The sequence below is a fragment of the Pungitius pungitius genome, chromosome 17, assembly GCF_949316345.1.
Source record: "Pungitius pungitius chromosome 17, fPunPun2.1, whole genome shotgun sequence".
Lineage (NCBI taxonomy): Eukaryota > Metazoa > Chordata > Actinopteri > Perciformes > Gasterosteidae > Pungitius > Pungitius pungitius.
The window spans coordinates 9,676,616-9,696,819 of NC_084916.1; the positions used below are offsets into that span (position 1 = coordinate 9,676,616).

Sequence of the window (20,204 nt, forward strand, 5' to 3'; positions counted from 1 at the left end):
AGAACGGAATTTTATTGTTAGAGTGATATGCATTTCTTTTGTTTTTATTGAGAAATATTTGACTATTTCATGTTCCATGTTGTCCATGCCAATAAGGGGGTATTTAGAGGCAAAGCAGGGCTCCCCTGGATATAGCATTGCATACTAATGAGATACACAAGGCGTTAAGACCACCATGGTCCCATTCTTGTCTCTCAAATGGGTTCTCGGAGGTTCTTTTAAAATGCAGAGTCTTGCTGACTCTCACGTGGCCTCCTTCACCATGAGACGGGAATTGTTGATTAACTTCAACTTGTCAAACAACAGGCCAGGTTTCCTAGATTGGTGCAACTTTCTATTCTTTGTCTCTGGGCCAACGAAAAGTTAAAAATGAAGAGCACAGAAAGCTCTTCTACTAGATGCAGTACCAAAGTTCTAAACAAAATAAGTTTGTCCAGCAGCGCCTGCTTCCACTGAAAACCTTCGCTATCCATTTCTCCTCTGGGACATAGTAGTGAGTTGATATTTTTAAAAGGGTACAAGGAGACCTGTCTGTGCAATACGTACTTGCTTTTAAAGTTTTATTTAAATTCAAAGACTATATTTAAGAAGAAAAAACATTGTCACTTTACCAAGGAAGTTTTCCATGTGTCTGTAGGTGGGTTTTGCCTTAATGTAGCAGCAACACATTGTATATTATGAACTTTCCAGACCTTTTTTTTTTTTTCTGTTAAGAAAAGGAAAACGTTGTCTTTTTAATGCTGACTCGATTAAGCTCAGTCACTGCAGGGGAAGAACTTTTTATTTTCACATTTTACAAGTAGTGATTTGTTTCTGTTTTCTGAAGCAAAAGCCACTTTGTAAAAAAAAAAAAAAAAACTGACAAATCTTTTTTATATTCTGTTTTTAACAAAAGTATTAAAGTTGTTGTTTTTTTTTTATAAATTGATTTTGGGGACATTTTGATTTTGTTATCTGAAAGCAGTTATACATTATATACAACAACCTTTAAACCAATGCCGTGGCTCTTAATCTGAAGGTTGGGAAGCCATGGTAAATAAAGAGATTTAAAAAAAACAATACTTCTTGTAAAAAATTCAAGCTATTCCCCTAATGAAACATTTCAGGGCTCCGTTTCAATATATTGGCCGATAGTAACACCTGGAAATTCCATCATATTAAACTCAAACCTGCTGTCTTGAAACCACCTAGAGGTTTCAGATGACTCGTGATAAGGGAACTGGGCAAAAGGGGAGCGAGTGGCTGCCGAGACTCACCGCTCAAACACCCCAGGTGATCGATGCTTTGAAAGGTCAGCGCGTCATTTGTTGTCAGACTAGGAAATGAAGCAGTTGTGCAGTCTAACAAAGAGACTCTATGTTGATGAGAAATTACAAGCTCCACTGGACTGTATTTATGAAGTCTGCAAATAATAGTTGAGTGTAGCAGCTATTGATATCAGACCCTTCTTTGTGCTCTTTTCATGACCCTCTGGATGAGTGATTCTGTCCCTCCACATTTTTTATTTTTTTATTCGCTCTTATGCAGTGCTGCCATTAAAATCCACTTCAATGACGCAGGTGACAGCAGGGGCGGAGAGACTTACAAATTTTGATATCTAGAGTCGGCAATGCAGTAATTCTGTACTATCATTCGTCATATGAGGGGAAAAGGGATGAGCTTGTGGTATTATGAAATACCATAAAATCAAAAAAGCAAAACCTGAGAACATTTGCAGTTGTCACACTAATCCAAAATGTATCTCTAGCACCACACACAACGGAATTAATCTCTTGTTAAGAAATTTCCAACTAAAATAGATTTTGCAGTGGGCGGTGACATAGAACCAATGTCAGAGACAAATAGAGAAAACTAAAATAAGGGCTTAGCGCATTCAGTGGAGACTGGATTTTAGATTTCACTAATCTGGATTTTTTTTTTCCTGGATCCTGTTTGAATGAATTGCCGCTTGTATTCTGGGCCTTTTAAATCAGTCAAGCAATATTCAGAATAAATATGTACATCTCAGAAAGAGTCAGAAATATCGTTGAATGCTCTGCCTCAAACATTTTCACAGACAATTATTTGTATTGTATCAGCTTCCTTTTGCAAATGCCCATTTCTACTGTGGGTGTAGCCAAGAGCAATAGTCAATAAAGGCTGATGGAGGCTTGGTTTGTGACCCACTTTGATGTCAGACTGCACTATACTGGGAGCGATTGTTCATTTTGTTAAAACTGCAGCAGCATTCAAAACTAAAACCGCTGTCCGTGTTGCTCTCTGTGTGCACACAAAAGATGGTCAACAGCTTAATATATAAACAAAGGCAGGTGTTTCAGGTGTGGTATGATTTGCAGCTAAACCCCATGTAACCCAAAGCTGTTCTTATATCAACGATCCTTCACTTCTGCTGTCAGACCCGGCCACAGATGTTTGCCTGTGGCCCGCACTGCCGCATTCAGCGTGAAATGACTTCAAGGTTGCATGTCAATGTGACACGGAAACACGTGAAGCAACCCAATGTCAAAGAGAGTTACACTTGGGAGTCAGTGCCACTCTTTTTTTTTTTTTTTTTTTTAACAAATTCAGACAGAACTGATGGGAAACACATGCCATAGACCAACTGTGACTGCATGCCGGGTTATAGTTAGGAACTGGTTGGTGACTTTAGAATTAGGTCTTGCATGGAGATAATGTTATATGTATGAGGCACAAAGGAGAGGGGAGCACGTGGTACGTTTACAAGTCTGCTCCATTCCTCTGAAGCCATGCGGCCTTGTTAACCCTTAATACGAGTTGTCCTACTTCTCTGGAGTGAAGAGCTTCTTGTTACATCCCCGCTTGCGTGAGTGTAGTCCACGAAGAAGACGGGCCCTACCGAGAGAGAAGAAGTGCTTCACGTTTAGCGCAATGCCGTCTCCTGCGTTCAAATTCTCGTTCATCACTTCAAACACTTTCCCAACACAAAAAGCAGCGTGTTCCCCGACGGAGAAGATTCTTCTTCATCCTCGTTTTCTCCAGCCACTCAGGTAGAAAACAAATAGAATTTGTTAGTTCTTGTCATTTCAACTCGTGCCAGGAAAAGAACATCAAAGATCCTCAACGACTTCACCCACTCGCTACCATGTGGTTCTCACATCTGCTCAGCCCGATGACACGCCGCCAGGGGAGATGCAGCTCGCCTGAATGGGTTTGAGAGAACTCTCCTCTGGGCAAACAAGAGCCCACCTCTACACGGCGTCGTACAGCCCGCTAACTGAACACAACGGCCAGTCCGTGTGTGCGCATGCCTCTCGGAGGTTTAAGGGCCCGCTGGTACGCGCGTGCACAGCGTTCTGCATGCGGAGAATTGAAGTGCCGTCATTAACACGTCCACTTAACCGCGTACGTGTTATTGTGGAGTCTGCTGCTCACTGCAAAGACTCAGTGTGTGCCTGAGAAACTCAAACTGGCACAAAAGGAATGCTGTGCCGTAATTATGAAGGTTTTTTTTTGGTCAAAATGATCTGATCTGTTGAAAACAAGTCAAACTATTCTGGGTGGTAGAGGAAAGAGCATCCAGGTCTAAGTGCCACGTAGTATTAGTTACTTGTACTTCCATTTCCAAGAAAATAAAAGCTAGCAAAACAATGCCAGATTCAATTTTCTTGCACTTTTTGTGTGATTCCACTCAGTGACTGTAAACATGCATAAAGTGTTGCATGAGTGATCAATAGCACACAGGCAGTAAAATGCATGGGAGTATACAAAAGGCCGTGGCTTTCAACATCGACACCTGAGACTCCACCGGTACGAGCTGACACAGGATACATGCACTGCACAGACACGAGGCCAAAGGGTTGTCTTCTTATCAGTTTTAATACCCTAAAGGGCTTTGAAGGACTTATCTCATTCAGAGCCTTCTTATCAATGCAGTTGAGTACGACGTGCACCAGGGGTGAAGGGTTCACAGCAGCTGCCTTCTATGTTATTTTATTCTCGCTTTTAATTGAAAGCCAACTATTTATTTACACTGAAGACACTTTTTTCAGTGTGTTAACCAATTCATTGAAATCAAATGACTTTTTCTTCACTCTTCAATTCTTTCATTCATATGGAAGTGCAGCTTTACATTGAAATGAGGCAGGAAATGAGTGCATTCATGTGGAAAACGTTCATTCTCACATGTGTCGTGCTTTTAGGAATAACTGCTTCCCTATCCAAAGAAACCATAGTTAGAAACAACATGCCAGGGCTGTAATCTCAAAGGATCTTCCTGTTGCCAGGACACTCGCACTCATTGTGCTGTTCATTTGGCAGCTGACTTGCACAGCTATGCTGACATCTACTGGTCTCCCTTTGTGCTAACAGCGATGTATGCTGGTAACTAGATGTGCGTGTACTGTCCTACGGGGAAACCATCACAGGTCACCCGTAAGTGTCAAATGGAATTTTACTGGACAATACTGGAATGAGTGTGATTAAAAGCAATTACTGATAACTTCAACCTAACTTGTAGCTGCTAAAAACCTTTGAATGATGAGTAGATTATTTCAGGATGTGTCTCCTCATTCCCCCGCTGCAGGTCGGAAATACTATAAAATACACAACAAAGCTTTCTGACCCCTATTCTAAAAATCAAAATTAATTCAAACGGTACAATTGGCCGCTGTCCTCCGGTGCCAAATGAAGTGCTACTGTCCCACTGCTTAAGTATAGCTTTGTCTTTCTAATGGCTTTTCAGGACAGCCGTGTGAAATGTAATATTTGCTACAGGTGGAACATTTTAGAAAGGCTCCAAAAAATAAATACAAAGTACCAAGAAAATGATGATGGTTTATATTGCACACATCTATCATGGCTAAATGAATTACCAAACTATATTGAATTGTTCCTTCTTTGTATTCACACATCTTTCCCCGTACTGCCGGCCATTAGCTTAGCTTAGAGAGCAATGCCCCAACTGGACAGCGGGGGTGCTCTTTAGCACTGCAGCAACACAACCCACTGCAGCTCTAACATGTGTGTGCACGTGGGTTTGCGTGTGTGTGTGTGTGTGTGTGTGTCTATGCGTCATCGTGCCGGCCGCTGCTGCTGCTGCCACTCTGCAGAAGGAGAGAGAGAGAGAGAAAGAGAGAGAGAGAGAGCACTGGTAGAGTGGAGGGAGAAAGAGAGCGAGAGGCATAGAAAGGGGAAGAGAGTCCAGGCCCAAATAAAGCCATGGGGGCTGGGGCTGGGCTGGGCCCCCCTTTGCTATAAATACACTGGCCGCCTGGAGGTTCGGGTTCTGTGGTTGGAGCTCAGGACCAGCGGCCACCACTGCTGCAGCAGCCCTCCTCCGGAAAGTGTTCTCCGTGTTCTCATCATCATCATCATCATCATCGCCGTTCCAGGCCGCAAAGATGCCTCGCGTGGACTCTGACCTCAAGCTGGACTTTAAGGATGTCCTCTTCCGACCCAAGAGGAGCAGCCTGAAGAGTCGCTCGGAGGTCGGTGCGGCTCATTAGTTTTCCTCTGATAATGTGATCCAGATATTACAGCTACAGGTCAATTCACCGTCAGACAGGCTTATTTCTCAGGGGGAGTGTAATCCGTTTAATGCTGCATTCAGAAAGTAGATTTCCCATTATGGTCAGTGAGGCAATGGAGATATGTTGACTATGTGTATAAGGGGGTGGGGGCAGATAGTGGGGGGCAGTATTTCTGAGCCTTCTAACCCTGTTTTATATTCATGATCAAAGATAAAAAAATGACATTTTTATTTACAGAGCATCAACAGAATTGATCAAAAGTAACAACTTAGGCTTGAAAGAATGCCTCACTAACGCCTCAAAGTGCACGTTCACTTTATTTCAACTTGTGTGAGTGTCATTGTTGTCTGTCTCACATAAGTAGGTGCACTCTGCCTCCATACCGAGCAGCAGAGTGACCTTCTTAAAGGTGACAAGAAACAAAGCTAGCCTGTACCAGACAGAGGTAAACAAAAACAACAACAACAACTGTCCACAAGCAACAGAACCAACAAAAGATAATCATTTAAATTTTGATCAGAGTGGATTTGGTTCTTTTCATTTTACACTTTGTAATCAGCCAGTTTCTTTAGCACCTGTTGGTTTAGGACTCAGGGACAACACAGTCCTCTTGTTGTTGTTTTATACGTGCTACTTCCTGGTGCCGGCCTCATGTCACTAGATCTGAGTCTGGTACCAACCCAAGATCACGGTGCCACTAGATCTGGGGAGGAGGGTGGGAGAGGGCGGGAGTTGGCTTCTGACAACAGCCGGGAGACTTCTCAGAAAATGGGTTTATAAATAGTACTGTGTGCTATAGTCAACCGGAGCACATTGCATATGCCACAGAGGTACCAGGATAACATTGTGTATTTATCTATATATACATATAAACACTGACAACAGCACTGAGAATACCCAGCACTCAGACTCGCGCTGATACGTACGGAGTGTAGTAGGGACCAGTTTGACATTTTCTCACATCTGTTGAATATCATCTCTTTTCTGACTCATCATTTCAGGTGTCAAGACTCCACAAAATATGATTTGATTGCAGTTGTTTGGAGGACCTTTAAAACTGATTAAAAAAAACAATAGAGACCAGATTCACATGGAGGATTGGACTGTCGATCTGATGGGGAACGTGGTTCTCAATCTGGACTTAAATCAATTGTCCCTGCACCACTGCAGCATGTTGATTAGTAAAGATGACTGCAACTCCATTTAAGCCCTTCAAATTGTTCTGCTGCACATCTGCATCAGCTTAGCCAGATGCATTTGGATTCAGATCCCCAAATCTCTCTCTGATAATGAATTATCACAATCTTTTAGTTTAAAAATCTAAATTGATGGTGATCTGTGATCAAAGGATTTTATAAACAGTAAAAAGTCAGATACCAAAATGATTACCAAATGGCCTCGCATATGAAACTTAAGGATGTCTTATAACAACTTGATCTTCGTGTCACTGCTGACTAGAGTGGAAAGGCTCGCTGAGTCAGTGTGCCGTATTAAAAGAAGAGGCCTGTCTCAATTTACTGTAGCAAGACGATGCATTTCCTCCCTTCTCATCCACACTCCTTTCCCCACCCTCCTGTTTCTGCTGCCTTTATGAGTTATTGCCTCATTCTGCTGTGGCTCTGAAAATAAACGCAGTGTGAAGGTGATGGCACACAGTGTCCTGTTAGCCCATTTCCACCGTTTTGCATAATAAATGTCTTGCCAATACTCAACAAAGCCTCTCAGCACTACAAAACGTATAATTACAATCCTTTATGAAAGTCTTCCAAAGAATCTATCAAACCTTCCTCATGGCGAATATACAGTATGTTACAATAATATTTAAGTATAACACAATATACTTTCTATAAATGACTTCTAAAACAAGAAGCAATGATCTGATATCAATAAAATATACTGGTAAATGCTAAAACTGTCTATCTGCTGTCTCAGTGTGTGAGAAGGAATTCAGTGACTCCCCATGAAGCCTCTGACCGTGAGCCCCATGAGCTGCTCCCATTTTCAAGAGAATCTGCCGTGTCACTTATTCAGCACACGAGAAAAAAGAAAGAAGTAACGTGCTGCATAGGAGCCCGTCCGATACATATCGACCAAGCAGGCCTCCAGAGGGTCTCATGTCTCGTCCCCCCTCAGGTGGACCTTCAGAGGACCTTCACGTTCCGCAACTCCAAGCAGACTTACACCGGCATCCCCATCATCGCTGCCAACATGGACACCACGGGGACCTTTGAGATGGCCCGGGTGCTCAGCAAAGTGAGTCCACACAGCTGAACGGACGAGGGACAGCAGCGCGATGGGGGCCGGTTTGTAAAAAAGGGAAAGCAGATAACGTTTGTGTTCTTTCCATCCTTCTCTCTGTGCAGCACACTCTCTTCACAGCCATCCACAAACATTACTCTACAGAGGACTGGAAAGACTTTGCTGCTACTCACCCAGAATGCCTGGAGGTAATACTGCCGATGTATGCGGTTTGTCTCTTCAATGTCGATGGTTCCCCTTAAACGCGGCTTCCCTCCCCAGCACATGGCCGTCAGCTCGGGGAGCGCCGCTGCAGATCTGGAGAGGCTGTGCGCCGTTTTGGACGCCGTCCCCGCCCTTAAGTACATCTGCCTGGACGTGGCCAACGGCTACTCCGAGTACTTTGTGGAATGTGTCAAGACGGTCAGGGGAAAGTTTCCCAGGCACACCATCATGGTAAGAGGGGTGCACCGCCGGCCATGCGGGGGGGGGGGGGGCGTTCTTTGATGCGTGAGGCTGTGTGTTTGTGGGGGGGGGGAGGGCTAACGCTGTCTGGGCTTTTGCAGGCCGGTAACGTGGTGACGGGCGAGATGGTGGAGGAGCTCATCCTCGCCGGTGCTGACATCATCAAAGTGGGCATCGGGCCAGGTGGGTCGCATACGACGGCCCGAGGGTGTCAGCGTGTCGGCCGAGTGGTGCTTTAACGCTAAGACAAGGCGGAAAAATTTTCACACCTCCCAAATAAAACACACACGTCCACCAGGTTGGCCACGTGCCTGTGACTGTGCACTGCTGGATTTAAGTATCAATCTATAGGTTCTACGTTAGTCTTCTTTAATGCAACAGATTATCATAAAATGACACCTCCAACAAAAAGACAGATCTTGTGTGCATTGTTCTATTTTGCTATAGTTTGATAAATCCCCCATGAGCGTGGCATTCAGAAGGTGGCGTGTTTTTAGTTGGAGCCGGGGGGAATAGCAACCCGAACGTACCGTAAAGATGAGCGGCTCACGTAGCTACAGCAGTCGCACGAGGACGGGGACACGGCGAAGGCCTTCCCTAATGCCCGCTGTGTGGACTGTGCAGGGTCCGTGTGCACCACGAGGATCAAGACAGGAGTGGGCTACCCACAACTCAGCGCGGTCATAGAGTGTGCAGACTCCGCCCATGGACTCAAAGGACACATTATCTCTGTAAGTCTCACATCAAGGAAACACAAACACGTATCAGCCGGCAGCCAGAGGTCAGTGAGTATACTGTACGAATATTAAGGGTACTGGTATCTTTCCTCTATGTTCCCCGCTGTGTGGATTGGGTTTGAAATTGAAATTAAAGTACAACAAAAAAGTTAACATTTAATAACTTAGCTTTTTAAATAAAAGAAAGCCACTAGAAGCTATTGAAATTCCTATCAGTAAGATGTAATGTGAACATAAGCGAGGGCCCTTAGATCAACACTGGGTAATAACCATTATCATGAATATATACTAACTCTGATTGATTCGTGCACAATTACAATACAGACTTTTAAACAAGACCCCCAAATATGCTGTTACAGCTTACCAGTTTCTAATAGTTGAAATGTTGATAATAATGGTAGCGACTAGAAGACGTCGTGGGCCCTCTGAGGCTGGTAGAATAACCACTTTAGGACGTGAGATTCATGGAGAAGCCATCAGGCTGACACGAGTACGATTCTTCCTTCTCCCGGCAGGACGGTGGCTGTAGTTGCCCCGGAGATGTGGCTAAGGCCTTCGGTAAATATTCATGTTCGTTTCACAAGGAATCAACCACACCATTGGTCACGTGACTGCACAACGTTAACCCGCCGCCTTCCCCGCCTTCGCTCCCCAGGTGCAGGTGCCGACTTTGTGATGATGGGGGGAATGCTCGCAGGCCACGACCAGTGCACCGGAGAGCTCACCGAGAAGAACGGCAAGAAATACAAGCTCTTCTATGGCATGAGCTCCGACACGGCCATGAAGAAATACGTGGGTGGGGTTGCTGAGTACCGGTGAGAGGCGGAGGAGCTGGTTTCACAGCGATCAATATGCAAGGATCCAGCAGTGTAGAACTTTTACCCAAACACCCGTGTTCCCACCTTCTCTGCTCCGCTCTCAGGGCGTCTGAGGGACGTACCGTGGAGGTCCCTTATAGAGGAGACGTGGAGAACACCGTCCGCGACGTGCTGGGAGGCCTCCGCTCCACCTGCACCTACGTGGGCGCCGCCAAACTCAAAGAGCTGGGCAGGAGGACCACCTTCATACGCGTCACACAACAGTCCAGCCAAATGTTCACTGCGTAGGACACAGACAAACATGCATACATACACACGCGTGGAAGAACATGCATTGTCCATGTATTATGTTACCAATAGTAGGACAGAGGTGGAAAGGAGAAGGACACACACTCACACCCCAAACTGTATAAACAGAGGGGATATTTTTTAAATTTACAGTTGGTAATACAAAAAAAGAATGACCGAGAAGATAAACCCATCGCATGTAAAGACACTCAGCAGACGGAGGCTAATACTTGTGCTGAGATCCTTCTGGGATTCTGTTCTACTCAACTGTACGGTGGAAAGAACGTGCAAAATCAATATGCAGGATCCAGAGGCGTCAGCCGCTAAGAGCCACTGGAGAAACCATGACGCAGGCAGGAGCTTTCCTCCTCAGTGGTGCTGATCATTTACACAACACAACATAATAAAGTGTGTGCATGTGTTATTGTTGTGCAAGAAAGATTGATAAGGACTTCTGAATGTATGCATCAGAAACGTGACATTATTACACATAGAAAAGTGTACTTCAGGGAAAAGCCCCGTAAAGAGACATTAAAACACTGTTTAAAGTCAATTCGAATATACAGTACGTGGGAAAGAAAGCATGTAAGACTGTTTTATTGTTAGTGCAAAGATAGAAGATGGTGGAAATAAACTGAAATTATTAGAAAACCATCAGTGTTTTTTTTTCTGGACAAGAAAATGCATATTTGTTTGATTTAAAGGGTGATACATGTCAGGATGTGGGGAAAACAAGGTAATGTTTACTCGGCTTGTGCACATGCTGCAGTAATCCCTGACTCATGAAGATTAATGCACAACATATCAGGAATTCCTGTTGCTGACTATTAACAAATGATAAAGTCACTATAGTCACTAGACTGTATATTAGTTTGTCCTTAATAAATCATTAAATATTATAACTTCAGCTAAATGCATTTTCAAATTCCAAAACACCTAGGTGTCAGATATCAGTATATATATTGGGATTTTCTTCTTCAAATTAGAAAATGGTACAAGATATATTTCGTACTTTTGTTAATAATTCATTTGATGTCTATAGTGCTAATCATTGGACTCAAAGACACTACATTAAAATCGTCATATAAAAAGAAAGCTATACACAATTTTGGTCACACATTGGTAATTATTGCAAAATTGCCAAAGGGAGTGATGAAGTTGGTGACCGTTGTAGACCAGGCCAGGAAATCTTCAACATGTTGCTGCTGTAGTCTTTGCAATAACAATGTATTCAGTACAATAAAGACTATTCTCTATTTCCTCTTCTTTTTTTGTTGACCAAAACCTTCAGATACAACCAGAGCAGAAAGATGATCTGAAGGGCAACGAAGGGTTCCTCTGAGCGAAGTGACCAGTGGATTTGTTGTACAGCGTATTGTGCACTAGAGGGAGGTATTTTCTCCTAAACTTCAGCACTAAACCAAGCCTAAGGCGGAAATCATCGTGTGTGACAGATGCCATTTTAAATGCAGTGTGTGGGTGTCGATATCAAATGGTGTTTGTTCGGTGGCGTTGGTATTCAAATAAAGACACAACTTGCTCATTTATTCCAGATATGTCAAGGTTTTCATTTTCTTGTTTGAAAGTGGTGCATTTGTACAGATGTCAAAATACATACACCGACAGAGTATCTCCATTGCGATAGAGGAAAGGGGGTTTGGTGAGACGCAGGGAGCTGGTGAGTACATCGTAGTACAGACCCGTTGGCTGGGAACGGCTCCCTGCAGGCCGGACTGTCCCCAGCAGGTCTGTGCTGATGTCCAGTTCTCTGCTACCGTCCCACGGCCCAAAAGGTTTCAGTTCACGATTTTGGTGTCACAGGTTAGCAGAGAAACATCTAGATGGACTGGAGGCTAGCCTCAGCGCTGAGTGCAGGGGGGGTGTGGGGGGGGGGGTCAACTTAGCCACAGCTGACACATAAACTTTACACCCCCCCCCCCCACTGTCGAAGTGTCGCCTTGCGCAGAGAGGCAGAACTAAGATGTTCAGCACACTAAAGACTGATCCGAGCCACCTCCAGCATAACACACACAATATCATAATAATAATTCATATAGTTAATTGTCAATAATGACATTTGTTAATCATATCAAATAATATGTAATACATTTACATATCTTTATAACAGCCCATGATGTAAATTGATTGGGGTGAAACTGTTAAGTGGGCCTCTATAATTTTTTTTTTCTTTCTGCCTGAGTTGGTTATCCAGCGCTATGGACATTGACGAGACGTCATACAAAAAAAGAAAGAAAAACAATTTGACAAAAAATGAATCCTGATTGAATTCTGTTCACTTTAAAACACAACAAACGGCCAAAACACATCCTTTATGCAAAATGAAAGTACAAACATCAAGAAACAAAGAGCACACATGCCTTATTTTTCTGATCGAAAAAAGTCAAAGCTCACACACCAACATTCATTTTATTTGTAAAATTGTGCAAGAAGCCAATTTAAAAAAAAGAAGAAATTAGCAGTGTTCCTCAAGTGAGGAAGCTTGTCATAAGAACTCAACAATGACACATTCTCTGAATAGTTTTAAGTCCCCTGACATTATATTGAGTGCTACAAGGAGACCGAAAACACAGAAAAAGCTTCTGCACCAAAAAAAAAAAAACGCAGACCGAGCCGAGCCGACTCCTCTCACAGCCCATCCCCAAACGTGACCACAACACAACCGATCTCACCGAAAGGCTCCAAACAAACCGGAACGCAACAAAAGAAGGTGTGCGTCCCATGACAAAAGAACCAAGGAGCCACCGAACACCTCGGCCCGTTGGACCCAAGAACACGAGGCGGAGCGCGGACACATGAGCGTTACGGCGAGGCCATGTGCAAAAAACTTTAACTGATCCAAACTCTCTCTTTTTCATCCTCATTCAGCCCATTTTTTCCTTCTTCCTCTCTGTCCTTTTAAAAATGAATGTCTGCCCCCCCCCCCCCCCCATCGGTCTGTCCTAGGATTAGAAAGTGCTGAAATACCATCAAGTCTTCTACATCTACTTACATGTGCATCTCTGTTGGTCCCCACTAAGCAATGAGGTTTCTTTTTCTTACGCACACACACACACACACTCGGACCAGCTCAGGACACATTTGAACACCAGGTGTACACAAGCACACATTGTGCAGACACACACATAAACCAAGGAGACGGGACACAATCTCTCACAAACACTCAAAAGGAGGACAAAAGGGACAGAGAGGTCGGGCTCCGTCTGGTTCGTTTCTCTTCACAAACCCCCCCCGTCGACAGATGTGACGCACACATCGACAGAGAGCAAACTGCACAGGCCTTTAACGTGGATGAGACACTGGAGTGGGACTTTTAAACATCTACTTGGCACAGCAGAGTGGCGCGGGGGGGGGGGGGGAAAGAATGGAAGTATTGCACAATGTGGTACATTTCAAGTGGATGAACAGGTTCCATTTGGGGATTTATTTTAACAACACGAAAACGGCAATGAGCGCTCACACAATGTCGCCCCGTTCTCCACTGGATCCAGCGTGGCTCTGCATTTCGGATCGCTTTTGTCTCAGGGTCAGCTAGTGGTGAAAAGGACACCGGGTCTCAAAGGGTGATGCTCGGAAGGGGAGGAGGCCGCTCGGGGGCCGAAAAGGTAGCTGACGGTTGTCGAGGGTTTAATTGATTGCTTTGCCTCAGGAGGAGGTGCGAGGCCGGCTGGCTATGACTGGGTACCTGAAACAGAGTTAAACGAGGTCATCGCGGGTCAGAACGCCCCGGGCTGGTTACCGCGGGTGAGCGCGACACCTGCTCACCCGCAGCGCGACGACCAGCCGCGGCGTCCGAGGTTCTGGGGGTCGGATACTGCATATATGAGATGCTTCCCTGAAAAACTAGCAACTGCTACGTCGCAACTGCACTCCCTAAAGATTTCAAATGTACTTTGTGATGAGGGGAGAGGGACTAATCAAAGCGAGGCGTGTTCACGTGTATTAGCTTTTATGTGCATTTTCTAGTTTATGGCATGATTGTGTTATTTTTTGCTGTACGGGTGTTAAGTTTGCAATGCAAAACCATTACTGTGATTTCATTTTATTGCAGAGAATGAGTGGAATGACTGTGTGTGTGTGTGTGTGGGTTCCACTCCTGCATGAGGAGAGTGCCTGAATACTGTTGTACGATTGCATTCTAAAGTAACCAAATTAAGATTGGCATCACTTAGCTTTGGCTAACAACGTGTTGATGGTCTGAGCGGCTCGAAGGTTCATTTATATGTTCTGCTTTTTGTGGAAAAGGTCGTTGGACATTAAAAAAAAAAAACATTAGTGACATGAATAAACATTAAACATTACAAAGGACACAGCCACACATGGATTGCAAAACACGCACACATGCTACGATCATGATGTTTCAATAGGAAAAGGAAGAAATGAACATGTACTACTGTGGTGTTTTTGATCTGAGAAACCCTGTTTATTATAAAAGAATAAAGCATTTTCAAATCTCATTTGGGGTCTACTCTCTTACTCGCCATCCATCACATCTATTCCGCCGTCACACTGGTTAACTCCCACCACATGAAGCGCTGCCCTGCGCAGCTGAGCCTGATCCACTTCTAAGATGCAAAGAGATCCCCTCTCTGCAGTACGACAGCACCTAAATGCAGAGAGCGGGTAGAAAGCTCCACAGATACGCCTTCACAACACTTTAACACCTTGGTGTGAGAGATGGCTTTATGTTCGATGGCATGATACAACCGGAAGATATTCATCCCTAGACCAGGTTTATGCTATCACCGGTAAATTAAAAAAAAACGTCCAATTTCATTATGTTTTAAAATTGAAAAAGAAAGCATCTCTGTAGTTCAGTTCCACTGATGCTAGAAGAGAAAATAAAGATCAAGCGACTTTATACACTCACCGGCCACTTTATTAGGTACACCTGTCCAACTGCTCGTTAACACTTAATTTCTAAGCAGCCAATCACATGGCGGCAACTCAGTGCATTTAGGCATGTAGACATTGTCAAGACAATCTCCTGCAGTTCAAACCGAGCATCAGTATGGGGAAGAAAGGTGATTTGAGTGACTTTGAACGTGGCATGATTGTTGGTGCCAGAAGGGCTGGTCTGAGTATTTCAGAGACTGCTAATCTACTGGGATTTTCACGCACAACCATCTCTAGGGTTTACAGAGAATGGTCCGAAAAAGAAAAAACATCCAGTGAGCGGCAGTTCTGTGGGCGGAAATGCCTTGTTGATGCCAGAGGTCAGAGGAGAATGGCCAGACTGGTTCGAGCTGATAGAAGGGCAACAGTGACTCAAATAACCACCCGTTACAACCAAGGTGGGCATAAGAGCATCTCTGAACGCACAGTACGTCGAACTTTGAGGCAGATGGGCTACAGCAGCAGAAGACCACACCGGGTGCCACTCCTTTCAGCTAAGAACAGGAAACTGAGGCTACAATTTGCACAAGCTCATCGAAATTGGACAATAGAAGATTGGAAAAACGTTGCCTGGTCTAATGAGTCTCGATTTCTGCTGCGACATTCGGATGGTAGGGTCAGAATTTGGCGTCTACAACATGAAAGCATGGATCCATCCTGCCTTGTATCAACGGTTCAGGCTGGTGGTGGTGGTGTCATGGTGTGGGGAATATTTTCTTGGCACTCTTTGGGCCCCTTGGTACCAATTGAGCATCGTTGCAACGCCACAGCCTACCTGAGTATTGTTGCTGACCATGTCCATCCCTTTATGACCACAATGTACCCAACTTCTGATGGCTACTTTCAGCAGGATAATGCGCCATGTCATAAAGCTGGAATCATCTCAGACTGGTTTCTTGAACATGACAATGAGTTCGCTGTACTCAAATGGCCTCCACAATCACCAGATCTCAATCCAATAGAGCATCTTTGGGATGTGGTGGAACGGGAGATTCGCATCATGGATGTGCAGCCGACAAATCTGCGGCAACTGTGTGCTGCCATCATGTCAATATGGACCAAACTCCCTGAGGAATGCTTCCAGCACCTTGTTGAATCTATGCCACGAAGAATTGAGGCAGTTCTGAAGGCAAAAGGGGGTCCAACCCGTTACTAGAATGGGGTACCTAATAAAGTGGCCGGTGAGTGTATGTATCTGTTGAGCTAACTGCTGCATCTCAGAAAAAAACGGGGTTCCAGCTGATCTGGACCCGAGCTGCTGAACCCTGGTTTCAACAGCAGGAAAAAAAGAAGACCAATGTTTCCTTCGGATACACTACATGGCGTATATTTTAAATTCAGTAGGCAGGCACGAGTTAATAATTCGGTTTTACAGCTATGTTTATAAAAACTCAAATGCAATTTGACCATAACTGCGTTAATGTAGAAACTTTTCCTCTACAACGTTTCAAGTGCCTGTTGAGGAACAACAACCCTGGTCTCCTCCAGTGTGTCGCGTGGTTTAGGGCTCGTCTTTGTCTCCTCCCTCCTCTCGATGTGCAAATTGCAAAGATTCTATTAAGTACGACTCAAAGTACAAACCCTGGACATTTAGCATCGACTTTATATCAAATGAGTATAACCTGTTCCTATACACAGTATACATACAATCATACACGCTCACACACAAACACGGCGACACAAACTCACCGCCGAGCGGTGTGTGTGTGTGTGTGTGTTAATCCGATGTCAACTAGTGTCTTCAAATCATCTGCAATTGTCTAAATACAGAACATATAATAGATCATTTAGTCATAGGGATGGTCTGTACTGTTTTGTGGTTGTGTTTGTGCAGACAGACACAGACCTGCATCACGCACACTCCAGCACACACACACACACACACACACCAAATATATGACACCTTTTCGGGATATTTCTAGAGCCCTTTCCTGGTTGATCTGTTCGTCCGGATCTCAAACGTTCAAAACACATTCCAAAGCGTTCAACTTACTCGAAGCTCGCCAGCTAAAAACCGTCGGACCCGTAGTTCCGTTTGTCACCATCGATGCTGCTCTAATGGTCACCGGGGAAACGGACGTCACGGTCAACCCCCTTTCGTTGCGTGATGCAATGGCACATGCGCTCCCACGTCACCGAACCACCCCTTCACTGTTCAAAAAAAGCTTCCCCATTACAAAGTGCTGTTGCTACTTTCTACCCCTGTCTTTAAAAAAGAAAAGAAAAGAATGATCTAAAAACATACAGTATTGCGTAAATAAAAGCGACAACAAAAACAAGTTGCCGGGTGTATGGCGAGTGTGACGGGTCTGTTAAGTGCTTTGAAACATCGTGACCCTCTCGGAGCCGATTCCTCTCGCGCAGCCTTTCTCCATAAAGAAATATAAAGTAATTCATCAGAAAAACAACGAGGATTGTATGCAGTCTTCCTCTTAACATATTTCCAACATATTTCCTAGAGTGAAGTTCTCCAACCCAGTGTGTTTGCACTTGTATGTTCTAGGTTAGGGTTTCTCACATCTATACATTGACATCGACTCACCGAGGTTCCGTCTGGGACTAAATCACCCCTGATTAAGGTTTTTGACAATCATTGCAAATAACTATCTGGTGAGATAGAAGGGTTCATGAAATCCAAAAAAAAGGAAAAAAAGAAAGCGCTCATGATGAAAGCAAAGGCTCCACTGTCATCACACTGAACAGAGCTGTTCCCTCTCTTTTTGTGTGGCACACTGGCACCGCCCGATGACATCACCGGCACACTCTGATGACACCGCGAACAACCGGGGTTTATTTGTTCCCAAGAGACGGAGAATGGAGAATTTGTTTTTTCTCTCTGGACTTTGGAGAATCCTTCATGCTCTGGATCACCTGACATCACATCACTCCTGTGGCAAAACGTGCGTAAAACCACTGGAGCGGCGAAGTGTTTTTCCCTCCCCAGCAGCGCACAGCGAGTGAGTTGCTTCCCAGAGGTAAACCGTGTGCATACCCAATTTGAAATGTACATGATGTGTAACGTATAACCAGCTCCTGTGTGCCACACAGCCACCAATACACGTCCTGCACGCCTCACAAATCCCTCACCATGAACCATGTCATGAAAACCACCAACATGCCATTGATTGCTTGTGTGATATCAAATCCATCCATCTATATATATATAGATATATGTATAGAGAGAGAGAGAGATTACATTTTTAACTATATGGACTTAACGTAAGGTGAATTTGTCTCTACAGTACAGTATTCAAGATAGAAAAATAAAAACAGAAAAAAAAAACTTTTAAACCAGAACAAATTAAACAATAATGTGGGCATTGGTGTTTTTTTTGTGTGGAATCCTTTCATGTTTTTTCCTCACATCCCAACGGTCCTGCTAGCCTTCACTTGCCAATATTTGACCTTCCCTCGATGCTGACTTTCACCTCGTGAGGGATGAAGGAAGGTTTGGGCAGGGTGAGGGGCGGCTCCTCCTCTGATCTGTCTACTTTTCGCCCCTCCGGAGCAGACCACCGTCGCTTCCTGACCCTCGATGGCTTCCTGGCGCCGGCTTCTGCGGCGCCGGCGTCCTGACCCTTCAAAACGGACCCCCTCTCCCCAAACACGAGGTCGCCGTTTACCGCGCCGGTGGCCCCCGCACTCCCGTTCCCGCCTTTCCCCCGCTGGCCGATGCCATTCTCCCGCTCGCTGTGCCTGGAGCCCTGGGAAGCGTCTGAGACACCTCTGGGGGGTCTGAGGTGACCGGAGGCCAGGACGGAGGCAGGGGGGGGCAGCTCCGCCGGCTGAGTCTTCTTCAGGGAGCCGTTCCTCAGGTTCTTGAGGGTGAGCGAAATACAGACGTCGCCCACGGAGAGTTTAGTGCAGGGCAGCTCCAGAAGCTGTGTGGTCCGGTCCGGGCAGCATGAAGACCAGCCTTGGCCGAAGACAAAGAAGGGATACTCCACCAAGACCTCCACGCTCACCTGCAGGAAGGCGAAAGACGGGAAGAAGCATCAACACAGGAGACCCCGCAATGAAAAAGTGCCCCTGTGCTCTTGAAAAACTTGGTTTCAAATCAATCATGTTTTCCCAAATTAGGACGGAATAAGCTACAACCAAATTAAAATGTTGCTCAAAAACCAACCCACTTGGGATGTACCAATTTGGAAAGTGTGTTTAAAAACAAGGATAAAAAGATGGTGTTTTGTTGAAAACAACAGGGACTTGAGTTTTGTCTAAATTTAGCCATATTAAATACCAACTGGGACCAGCTGTCCTTCAGATCAACAAGACGATTATGTAATGACGGATTGGTTCGTTAGAGGCACAGCTGGATATTGTTGGTGTAACAGTGGGAAAGAAATACAACCATTCACCAGGAATAACTAAAACATAGAAACATATTTCTAGCCTTTAGGTCCCATTATACAGAAGCAATGAGGAGAACAGAAGATGTTTAGGTCTTCTGTCTGCGTTGTGTAGCTTTAGCATCATCATTAGTATGTATGCCAGAGTGAAGAGATGACAGATAGAAACACAGGAGGCTTTGATGCACGATGGGCCAAGAGAGGGAAGAAATGCACCTGAGGAGAAAGAGGAAGGAGCAGGAGGAAGATCTAAAACATAGAGAGTGAGAAGGTGGGAGGGGAGAAAGTCGCCCAGAGGCAGATGAAAAGGCGAGTTTACAGACAGAGGGTGTGTCGAACAAGAGGAGGAGTGAGGAAGTGAATGTGAAAGAGAACAATGTCAGGAGCGATGTGAGCGTAAGACGAATCAAACGCCCTCTCAAAGCAAACGACAGGCATGTTTTCCCTTCTGTATTATATATATCAAGTTGCTGCCACTTCTCGGGTAAGAAGAAAGAAAAAAAAACAGTAAGGCGGGCCACTGGTGGAGTAAAAAAAAAGAACGATTTTTGAAAGATTGTCAGCTCCTGTGGGTTAAGGTATCAGAGGTTGGCCGATGAAACAGATTAACTGGCTTTAACGGACACCCTCAAAGACGGAGTGAAAAAAAAAAGATACATGGAGGCGTAGTATAAGAAGTTAGGAGATTAGCAAGAGATCGAAGTTGGACAAGTTCTCTGTGACCTCGACAGTAGCGTAGTACATATAGCAGCAGGAACACAATACTCACAACATGCTCGCTGCATCACAGTGCACTGCGCGCTGATTACAAAGGGAATAGCACAGTTCTGTGAGATTCACTGTCACAAAGTCATAAATAAGGGAGGAGCTCAATACTTGTCATTCAAAATTCACAGCGGCAGCTGA

General features: G+C 44.7%; 2 protein-coding genes across 3 annotated transcripts in view; one reads left to right on the forward strand and one right to left on the reverse strand.

Annotated features, from left to right (window-relative positions):
- Nucleotides 1-5,092: 5,092 nt before the first annotated feature.
- Nucleotides 5,093-10,689, forward strand: gmpr (guanosine monophosphate reductase). Its single transcript, XM_037473931.2, has 9 exons — nucleotides 5,093-5,447; nucleotides 7,623-7,742; nucleotides 7,853-7,936; nucleotides 8,010-8,183; nucleotides 8,294-8,375; nucleotides 8,817-8,923; nucleotides 9,445-9,487; nucleotides 9,585-9,744; nucleotides 9,852-10,689. Exons 1-9 carry the CDS (start codon nucleotides 5,361-5,363, stop codon nucleotides 10,033-10,035), a joined length of 1,041 nt encoding a protein of 346 aa, XP_037329828.1. The 5' UTR covers nucleotides 5,093-5,360; the 3' UTR covers nucleotides 10,036-10,689.
- An 870-nt stretch (nucleotides 10,690-11,559) lies between these two features.
- The window catches only part of atxn1a (ataxin 1a), a 68,376-nt gene continuing 59,731 nt past the window's right edge, over nucleotides 11,560-20,204 (reverse strand). For both annotated transcript variants that reach the window (XM_037473927.2, XM_037473928.2), the window contains one exon: nucleotides 11,560-18,914. In XM_037473927.2, coding sequence (XP_037329824.2) covers nucleotides 18,336-18,914 — 579 coding nt within the window. In that variant the 3' untranslated portion in view covers nucleotides 11,560-18,335. The remainder of the gene's footprint in view (nucleotides 18,915-20,204) is intronic.

Excerpts from the sequence above, each read along its gene's own strand:
- gmpr (XM_037473931.2), top strand. The coding sequence starts at position 5,361 with ATGCCTCGCGTGGACTCTGACCTCAAGCTGGACTTTAAGGATGTCCTC. Across the intron at positions 7,937-8,009 it reads CTCACCCAGAATGCCTGGAG|CACATGGCCGTCAGCTCGGG; the intron begins GTAATACTGCCG and ends TTCCCTCCCCAG. Across the intron at positions 8,376-8,816 it reads CAAAGTGGGCATCGGGCCAG|GGTCCGTGTGCACCACGAGG; the intron begins GTGGGTCGCATA and ends TGGACTGTGCAG.